The sequence below is a fragment of the Symphodus melops genome (assembly GCF_947650265.1).
Source record: "Symphodus melops genome assembly, chromosome: 21".
Classification (NCBI taxonomy): Eukaryota; Metazoa; Chordata; class Actinopteri; order Labriformes; family Labridae; genus Symphodus; species Symphodus melops.
In genome coordinates, this window is record NC_136711.1 from 10,482,287 (window position 1) to 10,495,511 (window position 13,225).

The 13,225-nt window shown below is 38.0% G+C and overlaps 1 protein-coding gene across 1 annotated transcript; it reads right to left on the bottom strand.

The window, feature by feature from the left end:
* Positions 1-878: 878 nt before the first annotated feature.
* mmp25b (matrix metallopeptidase 25b) lies at positions 879-11,664 on the bottom strand. The gene is made up of 11 exons (XM_079334454.1): positions 11,591-11,664; positions 11,375-11,472; positions 8,920-9,052; positions 8,639-8,786; positions 7,653-7,957; positions 7,273-7,449; positions 5,497-5,581; positions 5,159-5,241; positions 4,893-5,045; positions 3,870-4,163; positions 879-1,717 (listed from the first exon to the last, which is right to left on the bottom strand). The coding sequence occupies exons 2-11, from the start codon at positions 11,462-11,464 to the stop codon at positions 1,476-1,478; spliced, it is 1,710 nt and encodes a 569-aa protein (XP_079190580.1). The 5' UTR covers positions 11,465-11,472; positions 11,591-11,664; the 3' UTR covers positions 879-1,475.
* Between the last annotated feature and the right edge of the window lie 1,561 nt (positions 11,665-13,225).

Here is a 13,225-nt window from a genome sequence, read left to right on the forward strand (position 1 = left end):
GGATAAAACCACAAAGACCTATAGGTTTAACCATCAGATGATTAACTGTATTTTGATTACAATTTGTTTCTTTAAATCTAAAGCAGCAACATATATCAGCAAATTCAAATCACATTGAAAAATAATTCAAATTTCACATTTTACTCTAGTATTTCAAAAAGGTGTTTAAGAGCTACAATAGGAACTTTTAAATAAATCATCATTATACTCATTGAAATCTGATCTCATTCTCTTGAGAGAAAAACCTTCCTTCAGAGGTTGAGCAGAAAGAGGATGTCGAGGTGATTTCCAAATATTGACCACATTTCAAAACCAAGTGTAAAAAGAGTCTAGCTGTCACAACACGTACTTCTATGAAGTCATTTTGTAAAATGTTATGTCCCCCCCCCCCCCCCCCCCCCCCCCCCCAAATATCTGCCATTAACAACAACAACAACACTGATAATGTTTTCAAGGTTACAATTACAGAGCATCAATTCTGGTAGCACACTGTGTGCTGATTTTTGCACTGTTTTTATACCAGCTTTTGCTTCATTTGCTGCAGACAGTCTAGAGAGTACATGAAGTACAGAGTCAAAGTGCATCCTGAATGCATTAGTCTGCATGAGCCATGCAGGACAATTACAACAATACTGTTAAGCTAAATGTATATCATTAACTGTTGGAAAATGTGAACAAATATATTAATTTCATACCCATTTATGACATGTACAAGACATAATATGTATCAAGACAAAATATCAAGAATGGGGCCATTTTATACAGAAGCATAGACTGTTTGTGAAGGCACATTTCTACTAATTAAAAAAGATCCAATCTCATAAAGAAGTTGACTATTAAACTAAATCATGATTTTGTACAGCCATTTTTCTTCTTATTGTATTATTGTGTATTCTTTTCTTGTCTGTTGTCCATTGTATTTTGTATTGGACGCTCACAAGTGTAATGAGTTTGTATATTTTTCCATATGTGTAAGTGGTGTACAAGTGTTATGGTTTGGAAAAAAATAAAAATGAATAGAAAAATAATTGCTGTCACAAAATAGGTTGCAGACCTCATTGTGAGGGAGTAGCCTGCATGCTTTCCACACATTATCCGACACGGACTCTATGTAATCTGATACTCGCAAAACAGTGGACGATGACCTATAGTAGGAGGATGATAGGACGCACATTGACTGTTTTCACTGGTCAGCAATATGTTGTGATAAGGCAAAGCATAGCCCTTCTATTAAAGGATAAGGCAGAGATTTCATATATATAAAAACAAATGTATGTATGTATGTATAAATATATATATGCTTTAATGACACTAGAATGTAATATGAAACCAGCCTGTGGGTTGTGATGTACTCTAAGTGGTTGATGATGTAAAGAGCTTTTATTACTCTCTAGCGAATTAGAGAGAGAGTAAAAAAAGGAAAAGAGAAAAGCCAGCAGAAATTTGGTTTTTGAATCCATTTAAGATGCTCATTTTTAAATGAACACATTAGAAACACAGATAACAGAGACCAGTAGGAGCCAGCTGCTTCTTACAAATGCAGATGATCCTTTTAAGTCACAGCGACACTCCTTTGGTTTCTGAGGAGGTACTGGAGTGTATGTTGCAGGACATTGGAGCCATTCCACGCCAATGGATTTGGGTGTGATTTCTCCCTGATTCAGTCCTCCGTTGATCAACACCCAGAATAGGTTGTCCTTGAAGAAATAGGCGTCTCCTAAAAAACAGTTGTAGAGAAACTTTAATTCCCTAACATTACAAACAAACAACGAACCACACATAAACAGCAACATTGACTCAATATTCTAATGTTCTGCTATTATATACTCATGCTCAACGCTGGGTGACAATGTTGCACTTTGAACTCAACATCTATGTGACAGTCAAAGTTACTTCTAAATGAAGGGAAGCCACTGCTGCATGGCAGTCATTTTCCTCTAAACCAGCAAAGGCTGTAATAATATTGCCCTGCTGAATTTCATTTTTTAACCAAGGATAGAGACCATTTTGGTGTGGACTTTACATATCACAGCATTTCCTGTGAGCATCTTAGTGGCCGAGAAACAGCAGTGTGCACTTTAAGGTGAAGCCAAGTAATCTCGTTCAATTTGTATAATGACAATAAAGGCATTCTATTCTATTCTAAAAGCAAGTTGAGAGAAACACAGCGGATTGGACCAGATCCTTGGTTTAAGCTGAAGAACGTCTTGTGCTGTAGGAGGTCATAAAAAGAACGCAAAAAGCTCTGTTTTCTCTAGACGAAATTATTAAGCCCTGTTAGAGCTCGAAATGTTATCAAAAAAATTTAACAAAACCAAAAATGTAATAGCTGGTTGATAATGTAACAAAATGCTGAGCCCACAACGAAATAACTTTTTGGCGAATCTTTTAGGTTGTTGTCATGTTGGAAGAAAAAACGACGACCCAGACCCAGTTTTGCTGCTGACTGCTTGAGGTTTTCCTTCACATATCCTTCTTTCTTCATGATTCCTTACACCTTGACAACATTCCCAGTTCCAGACACACTGAAGCAGCATAATACTCCTACTACCTGTTTCACTGTGGGGAAGGGTTTCTTTGGGTTATGCACCTTGCCCTTCTGTCACCAAACATAAACAATGTCTCAATGGCCAAAGAGTTCTATTTTCGTCTCATCTGACCAAAGGACATGCTTTCTGTTTGCATAATCTTTCTCCAGGTTGTCCTGAGAATACTTTAGTCTGGCTTGAAGGTGTTCTCATCTGCAGAGGAGTTTTTCTTGGTCTGCAACCTTGCCATCAATTACTGTGCAGAGCTCTAGTAAGTCCCAGCTTTGTTTTTTACACGTGTCTTGGCAGTTGTTCTTGGGTCTTAATACTCTCTCTCAATAGTCTTCTTTCCAGACTCTTTGAAATCTTTCACTTCCTACCTCTGCCAGGCTTGTTCTGTACTGTGTGGCTCTCTCTGAATGTTTTAATAATACTTCTCACTCCAGTTCTTGACACTTGAAAACGCTGCGATAACTGTGTCCTTCTCCCGATTCTTTTCTCAAATCTTAACTATTTCTGTTGTCTTTGGCATGATGCTTTCTCAAGTGACAGCTCAACCCTTACTGAAATGTTATTACTGTGTGTAAATTAAGACATAACCCTCAGTTTTAACTTGATTTTACAAGCTCTGAGAGTGACAAAGTTAAAGCACAGCATTGCACAACAGTGGTTTGTGCTATGGCTCAATAAAAAGCTCACTTCTAAACTCTTCTAAAGGGGGCTAACCATTTTGACCCTGGTAGTTTTAGTTTTTTTGTGAAATGATTTTGTTTCTGTTTGGAAAGTAAAATAATTTAAGCGTTCAAAATAAAAGGAGGATGCTTAAAAAAAGCTGTGTTAAAAATGTTTTGATTTGTTTCATTGCATTTGGAAAATACTTTTAAAAAGTGAAGTTTTCATAGGGGGGCTAATCATTTCTGCGTTTTATTTCTATGCTTAGGCAGTACATCTGTCCTCAAAACACCAGAAGCACCTGGCAAATATTAGTATTTATTGTTCTGGACATGGCCACAAGTACAAAATTGTATCGACATTTGTACGTCTTACATTTTTTAGGCTACAGACACGTCATGGGTTTCTCTGTGACATAAGTGTCACAGTTTAACTGGAAGATGCAAAGAGGAGTGACTGGTTTATAAAAATGTCTTGGGGCCTATGTTTCCCTTTTAATTAACTAATAAACTTAGTCGAGTTCTGCACCTTCATACCTTACAGCAGGTAGGGCATGACTGTTGTAAAAAAATGTCACTTAAACCAGTTGAGAACCTTCTCTGAGATTTTGTTTATTTGTCTAGCAGAAAGATTGTCATCACATATTTGTGTGACTGAAAACTATGTTACCTGCTCCCCAGCTGATAATGTCATCCATGTCAGGAGGAACTCCCGCCCACAGGCTGTTGTCACGTGGGTAACCTGAATCCGGCTGCCTGGGCCCCTGTTCATCCTTACGGGTCTCGTCAAACCTCCAAAACTCGCCACCACTGAACAGGTACGTTTTGCCATTGTGGGCCCAGATGAAGGCTGCATCCACCTTCGTCACATCCCTCCCGCTGCTCGTCTTCATGCCCCAATCAGATAGCGGCCGAGGATAACCATTCATGGCATGCGTGTCCCTGAAAACCCAGTATTGAGGTCCTGTATAGACATGATAATTGATTTTGTATTATTATTATTATTTTTAGTATTATTCATTCATAATGTTGTGGATTTACATTTTGTGTCTTATTTTATGTATTTATGAGTAGGTAAGATTATGGCAGTAAAAATGATCTAAAATAAATTCAATATTCAAATGTGGTGATTAGTTAACCATCATCCTACTTCACTTTTACATTAAAAAAATGAATTCACTTTTCTCAAAGTTTAACAGATCCATTATGGTCACTATAGTGGACAGCTTTTCAACAGCCTTTTTCCACTTGATGCATAGGTTTTACTAGAACAGCGTCATCCACTTCCTTCAGTGGATTTTAGCAAATCATTTTACACAGTGCCATCCATTGGCCAGACGTAGTTAGTGTAGCAAAAATGTCTTTAAAATCAAGATTGCTCAAGGGAGGTCAGAAGCGCTGTAGTATTTTAATTCAAGAACATCAAGTAGCAACTGACAGTCAAAAGTACTAATTTTAACTGCAATTAGCAAATATCTTTTTTTTGTTATATTTTTCTTTTAAACAAAAAGCTCCAAATTTAACTCAAAGATGAAAAACTGTCAAACCTGACATTGAAGAACTCAAATTGTTTGATTCTCCCTACTATGTATATATATATGTTAGATGGGACACACACACACACATATACAGTACATACATACATATACATACATAAATAATTATACATGTAACTACAGGGTTTGTTTCTCACCAATAAAGAAGACTATAGTGCTGTCGCTCTTCCTCTCGTACACAGCATCAATCCTGTTTGTTCCCGGTGGAAGGCCGATCCAGAAGTTTTTGATCTGAGCTGGTTTCAAGGACACCAAAGACCTGTCTTGCTTAGTCCTCCAAAAGTGTGCCCCTGTACAAGGAATGAAAAGGAAAACAACAACAACATGTGTAACTTACTATACAGACACAGAGCAGAAGATGTAGAGGGGCTTTATTTGTGCATCTCTGAGACTTTCCTCTCACCTCTAAAAAAGAAGACCTCTCCTCGAAGGTTTGCCACTGCGTCAAAGCCACCCTGACAGCGCTCCTTGAACGAGGGGTCAGAACTGGGATGAAAAAGTAAAAAAGGAAAACTCACTAGACGGTGCACTAAGAGATGTCAATGCAACAGCTGGAATCAATCAAAGGGCTTTTAACTGAACCACGTGGTTTTCAATTACTCTTCATCATTTATATGTCTGGGAATAATAGAGTGCAGGGTGTGTTGAAAGTCCATTCATAGTTTGTAAATGTATATGTTATGGGATATTGTCTGAATGGATGAACAGTATTTTTTTATCATTTCCTCTGGCTCTACTCACTGCTGTGTCGGCCTGGGAGGAGGCGGATTGGGCAGGCGTGGGACATTAGGATCAACACCACCTGGTGGTCCGCCAGCCTTCACACCTACAACAGAACTATGTCAGTAAACAACACAGAAGAGGCTGTGCAAGGTGATGACAGTCCTGAAATATGTAAGTGACAAACATTCTATTCAGTTGCCTTGGGGTTTGACACAGGATGCACACACTTTATTTTTAACACATGGAAGGAAGCTGTCAAAATCCCCTGTTGCCTGAGTGCACCTTAACACACATTAGTGTTTGAGAATTAAAATGGGTTCTTACAGGGTGCTTTGTACACACTTGATTACAGTGGTTTATTAAACTCAAACATTATGTGAACATTAATTTTCTTGGAATTCAGGAGAACTTTATACCAATAAAATCCTGTAGTCTGACAAATTTAAAACAAACGAAGCCAAAAGGAACTCAGAAATATATCAAGCCATGCTAGTTACAGGAATGGTACTGTATACCAAAACATGATATAGACATGTATGCTTATGCTCAAACAAATGACTTTCCTCTTATGCAATCAGCAGGTTCAAATGTATGTCAACAATCCTGTTTGGCAAGAAGCCATAGGGTTTGTTTTTTAGATCAAGAGGTGACCTTGTTAGGATGAGCTGTTGAATACCAAAGGTTTTATTTCAGTCACTTGAACTAGTTGAGGAGACACAAAGCAGTTATGTAACAACGCATACCTTATTAATTAAAGCAAACACACCCCTCAGACATACAATTATGCCTTCATCTAGTGTAAAGTAATCATGAATGGATGAATAGGCTGTCGAAATTGCAAAGCTGTGGTTTGTTCTAGGCTGTAAATCAGTAAAATTCAGCCATGTAGTTGGCATTTTATCAAGGGACTCTAATACCTTGTTCACAATGCACCTCCAAATCTGTGGTTGGATTGATTTTTTTTGCCAGTCTGAACACAAAAAGCCACATGAGATCTGATGTTTCCAACAACATGAGGAGGTGGTTTCCACAGATCCGACTCAATCTGAACATGTTGGTCGCTTCAATGTGTCTTCTGCGTCACTCGCAACGCAACACCTTCAGCAATAACAACAATGACATAGATCCGGTGGGCCGGAAAGTTAACTTCAGTCAGTGAGAGAAAATATCAAGAATCAAAACAATGGTAGTTAAACAAGCCGACAGACTACTGCGTAAAATTGTTTGCATCAAATAATCACACTTCTCTGACATCAATTTTGCTGTTGTTTTTGGCTGGGCATTACCTGTAACCATAGAAACAAATGTGGATCAGACCACGTCAATATGGACAGGCAGATCGGATCTGGTCACTTGCGATTTGTAGTGTAGACAGTTTTTGCAACAAGCAATTTTTTAGCCTTTCCCACTTCCAAACATGGACAAATTCCCGCCAGTCTTTGCTCTAAATAATACTTCATATAGCTATTAGCATGATTATTATGTCATGTAAACCCTCAATAAATCTTCATAAACCAAGCTAGCCTGTTCGGCTTGTTTCCCCACACATTCCCACAGAAAATCCAACTTTTGCAATCCAAATCTTTTTTTGTCTCTTAATTTTTAAGCTAGATTTCATTTCTGTATGTCCATTAGCAAAAAAACAAACAAAAGCAAATGTAACTATGAGAGGCATATAACTTTATACAGAGTCTGTAAACAGATAAAAATGTATCTTACTTGGTAAAAAAAACAAACAAATTCTGTCAAAATAAACAAATAAATAAATGGGATGAAATATACTTTCTCACTCACCATACAGCTGCTGGATAGCCAGCTTGTCGTCCTGGGCTAGCTGGAAGTTTTTGATACTGACAGGGCCCTGATAGTATGGCCTCATGATGGATGGATCAGAGGAGGAATGGGACAGGCCGAATGCATGGCCAAATTCGTGCACTGCAACTGTGAACAAGTCTGTAGTGCCAGCGTGACCTGAGGATATGTGAAGCGCAAGTGTTACCTTACTGGATCACTTGAACAATGTTTAATTGGGGGTTTGATGTCACAAAGTATAAGATCTCTTTCCTTCTACTGTATAACAGTTTAATAATATTTTGTTAGTGAGTAGAAATTTTGAGGACAGCTATTTTAAACCAGCGTATATGCAAGAAGCCATAATGTGAATCAGAAATTACCTCCATCGCTCCAGACCTCATCATCATCAAAGTGAGTGTCACCAGCAACTTCATCCCCAGTGGGGAAGAAGGCGTGGGCCAGGGTGCCACCCGGCCCGTCAAAAGGGTACCCGTCGTTGTGAAGCGAGCGGGAAAAAGACACTCTTATGTCCCCTCCAGGTCCCGCCCCCGTGCTGTCAATGTCAAGCCGACGGATTCTCAAGGGGGCCGAGTCGCTCCAGGCTTTGAAGGCGGAAGTCAGGATGTTATCCACCAAACTGCTTGAAAGGCGGGATGAGGGGTGGTGTGATGGGTAGTTGTGGACACTAAAGACAAGAACAGATTTTCATTGAATTCCTCTGTCTTAACATTGTGCATTATTTAGAATCTTTTTTTTTTATCATGTGTCACACTTGTATTGTTTTGTTGACAAGTATAACCAAACAATAGTTATAGACTATGACCATTTAAACGCATACAGACAGCTGAAGATGTGCATCCTGTTAAATATTGCATGTTTAACCAATACCTCATATACTTGATTTTCTATGTCACAAAGCTCTCTTGTTGCCTAAAAATAATTAATACACACATTAATAACACACGCTTTTGTACGTATCTCCCTGTCATTACTGAAAAAATGGTTACTCTAGTTCCAAACATAGCACCAAACATGTATTAGCCAATAGCTAAAAAAAAGTCCCCTTCTTTTGTTGCCATTTTTTAAAACCAAGGTTTAAAACGAAGCATTTATTTAGTGCTACAGACAAATAACGAAGGTATTGACACATTTTGTCCTTTAACAGCACTTTTAAACTACATTGCTGGACCAAAACACAGATTTATAGTTCTCCAGACATTAATACACTAACCAAACCTTACAGTATGTGACTTCCACAAAAAGAATGCCAACTCTGAAAACCAAACCACTAAAATACTGATAAATATAGCTCTATGATTAAAAGAGGAAAGAGATGAGTCACAATGTAGCATGACAGGAAACACACCTCCATGTGAGGTCTGTCTTATGCCACTTAAGGCCTGACAGCGCATATCTCTTCCTCCTCCTCCTCCTCCTCCTCAGCATTTCCTCACTCCCGACAATATCAGGCAGAGAGCACCGTGGTGTGGACATGAGTTTGAAGGTTGCATCGTCTGGGAGAGAAGTTGATCACATTGTAAATAGAGCAAATTAAAGGCTATTTTACAGTAAGTCTTGTATGAAGGTATGAGGTGTGAATCTAACAAAATAATTTGCTCTGGTCCACCCAAGTTGAGAATTCATTACCGAGCTCCCCGGTTTCAGGAACTCCCCCGTATCTCTGCATGACACGAATAGCCTTCTGAATCCCCTTTTCGCTCTGTAGTTGACTTGTTCGTGGGTCAGGAGGAGGAAGGTAGCCATACCTGCTCAACCAATCCTGTATAGAAAAAAGCAAACAGGTGGGAATTTGGTAATCTGTACATTATCACTTGTTCATGGTAGCTCTGATGAGTAGCTTATACCACTACAAGCTACTCATCAGAGCTACCAAAATGTCTCTGACAGTTTTCTATCAATCCTTTGTTTAAGTTGCCAATCAATTGAAAAGCAGTGACAAGATAATAATTTTTCGGACTCCTCATTTTAAGAAGACTTGCACCCTGGATCACAGCTGTATGACGTATTTACAGAGCATGACCTTAGCAGAAATTGGCCACCATGTGAACATGGTGATTGGCATCACAAAGAGGACCTAACATAACTGAATGTTCCTATTTCCGTCCCAGAACTGTATACGAGAAAATAAAATGCAATAGTTTCTCTTGCTAATGTTCAGAATCTATCTACAGCCAGGGATGGTGAGGTAAGAACCAAATCGTTTTCCAATGCAATTTCAAGCTTGGTACAGTATATCGCCTGATGATGAATTACTTTGACACAATCAACAATATCACCGATATTGATCTCTAATACAGTAATACAGTATGAGTCGACTGATCTATTTCCTGCCATTACTGATGTCATGGTGGCTGTTTGATACTTTACATGTTACTATACACAAAATGCTCCTCCAAATGCAATGTGTTAACCTCGCTCTTATCTATAATGTCTAATCATCATGTAAGCTCCTTGATGGGGTGAATGCAGTGTACAGATTCAAAATGATAAGAGCGCTGACTGCTGTAATATAGTTTAATCTGTAGCTGTATCTTCCTGTTGAGCATGCTTTATGTCACAACTGGTAAAATCAGTTACTTCAAAGGGATTTTGAAACCTGCCCTGCCCTTCCCTTCATCCGCCCTCATGCTGTAGTTAAGGGAAGCAGTGTTTGCTCACTCATCAGTTTTACTTTCATGTTGTTTTTCAGTACTGAGCCCTCAATAAGTAGTTATATTTGCCTCTCAGTCGTTCTAGTATCTTTCTGTCAAAAACTAATCAAAACTAGTTTGGCATAACACTGATTTTTTTCATGTTCCTGCATCATGATGCAATGACGTAGAAATTAAACTGAACTTTTTCGTCAGACATGTAACTCACTGTTTATCATGTGTGCAAAGTTGCAAGGTGATGTCTTTTTTTGAGGAAGTGCGTGACTAGGCTAAGGAAGTCTTGACGTTTCCACATTTAGTTGCAGTGTAAAAACACAGGGCAATCAATGACATCTTCCCTTTTATCGATGTATGCTTTGAGTGTGTTGTCAAATATGCCCCCCACCCCCATTACCCCCAAATATGACGATTTCCTTCAAAAACATCTTCAAATTAGGCCTGGGTGACATGACGAAAATGTTATCACGTCATAATAATGGTCAAGCTGTGCCTTTCTCTATTGTTCTTGTTTATTGATTTGAGTGGAAACAATGTTTGTTAGCGCTTTGAGTCAAAGGGGACAATAAAGTCTATTGTATCGTAACTCTACTTGAACAGAGGAACATTTTAGTAATATAAGCACAGTGGAAACACTGATATAAGAGTTTGTTGAGGTCCACTAACACTCGTTGGGGGCGTTTGGTATTGTTTTGCTTTCAGATGTTCGAGTGGCATTTTTTCAAATTGTGGAAAAGGTTTGTGGGTTTCTTCTAGCTTTAAATGTATCAAACGTTTGTTAAATTAATATTGAGAAAAATTACATTACAATAATTAATTATATAACAATAATCATAGTTATCGCCCAGGCCTACTTAAGATACACAAACAAAAATCTGCATTTATTCTCTCTCTCTTTAGTAAGTAAATTTTATTAATATAGAGGCCACAAAGTGCTTCACAAACAAAGTTATATCTTGTTATATGTTGTATATATATAGCTTTCTCTCTCTCTCTTTCTCTCTCTCTCTTTATATATATATATATATATATATATATATATATATATATATATATAAATACTGTATATATACTGTGTATATATAGAATTTATGAAAGTCATACATTTTAAATACCGCCTCATATTCAACAGTAAAATATCACATGCTCTAAATGACATCCTGCTTTTATTCATAAGACCAAGAGGAAACCTAATAGGACAAAGAACAAGGATGGTAATAATCTCTTCTTTATATTATTATATTAGCAAGGATGGGATAATAGGCTTGTCTTTCCCCTAAGAATAGTCCATGTTTTTTTGTTTTTTTGTTTTTTTAAACCCAATGATGTGTACTATAGTTCAAAATAAATGTCAACTCAGTAAAACATTAACGATTATCAAGAAGCTAAGGGGTCTAACAAAACAGAAAAAGAAAAGTTTAGGAAACACTTACAACAGCTCTGCTATACTGGTCAGTCACTGGCACTGCTGATGCACATCCCGTTAAGGTGAAAACCATCGACAGCAGAAGACCCAGCTCCATCCTAGTCACTGTAATAAGAAAGCGCTCTTAGACATTATCAAGGTAAGAGGTCTTGGTGTTTGGAGGAAACATCTAGACATTTCTAGCATATCATAAATCCAACGAGAAGAAGGAGACAAAGCTCACCGTTGTTTCTCCTCTTCCGTCTCTCTTGGGACTAGGCTGGGCTGATCGATCAGTCTCCCTCCCTCACAGCGGAGTGAGACGTCTTCCGTGATGGTTCGTCTTTAGGCTATATCATCTTTACGTTTGGTGTCACTGGCGCGAGCTGTTACATTCACAGGTGAGGAGATGCAAGGACGCCACAAATCTGAAATGGTTTTTACTCTCTAGACGTAGTTTCTGTCGTGTTTCGTGTTTTTTGTGTGAAGTTTGTCACCTGAAGTACAGCCTAACAAGTGTGTATGTTGGCCTATAGAAGGTCAGGTGTGACAATATAAAATAAGATGTGAAATGTAACAAAAAAACAAAAAAAAACTAACTAAATTTGATCTTATACTTTCCAAAGAGAGACATATGGCATCCCTGAATAATAATAATAATAATAATAATAATAATAATAATAATAATAAAAAGGTTTGAAAACCTTTTTATAATTATCAAATTTTAGTGAAGGATGTTTAAGTTGATAGGGCTTGATGTTTGACTGATAGGATCACAGACGCAGATAATATTATACAGTATACATATTTTTTAAATGTTAGATCAATTTTAATTGAGCTTAGATAACATTATTAACATCTTCAAGTTCATTCATCATTGTCATCCCTGTACTTGTGAATTAGTCAACATGGAATTAATTTATAAATATGATTCGCGAAATCTTTTTTTTGTACAAGCTTTTTCTCAACAAGAAATATTTACAGGTTTTAATCATACAAAGTTCTTTTGGCTCACATCTAATGGAAACATTAAACTGGACTATACAGTGGAATCTCACATCTCATCCCTGAGTCCCATTATGTTGGTGGGTCATTCTCTCTGCAAAGCATCACTGGTATTATCTTTCCTCCCTCCCCCTCTTCTTCCTCTCCCATCTTTAATTTCTGACCATCCTCCAGGGATCCAAGCGAGTCAGGCCATTAGCACAACATGCTGCCCTGCTAATGGTGGTCCAGTTTTCATGATGTCCAGTTCATATTGCTGCACCAGAGGAAGACGTAAAGGTCCTTCAGCTTCCCAGCATTCAGTGTAAGTGATTATGACAGACTCATTCTGTTGTCACTTTAAATGCATGCAGGACATAGAACCTTGAATGCAGCTCCAGGTTGGTTGAAGGTTGTTTTTCTTTTTTTTTCTCGGTGCCAACCATTTCAAATACCTTTTGTGGGCCAATAGGGTCCTTTGACCCCCACCTTCATACGTCTTACAAAGAAAGTATTACTAGAACCTTACTTGTTACTTTCCCCCCTGGCAACATTTTAAATACACATTTAAGTGGATCAATACATTACAATTACCTACCTGGAGCTTGGAGCCTATATTGAAATCCATGCCCTCACATTTTCAGGTCAGATGTATTTTATTGTTAGTAGTATCATAGTATTCATAGAGTTTTTCAATTCCCTAACCCTAATTCCTATTTTGCATTGTTAACCACAAAGAAAGTCATTGCCAAGCTCATGTAAGGGTAAGTTAACACGGATCAATGGGATTAACGGAAAATGCTGAACACATGGTTAAATTCCTTAAACCTGTAATAACACTTTACGGCCCCTTGAGGGCAGCAGAAAACAGCTTTAAACACCACATTGATTTGTA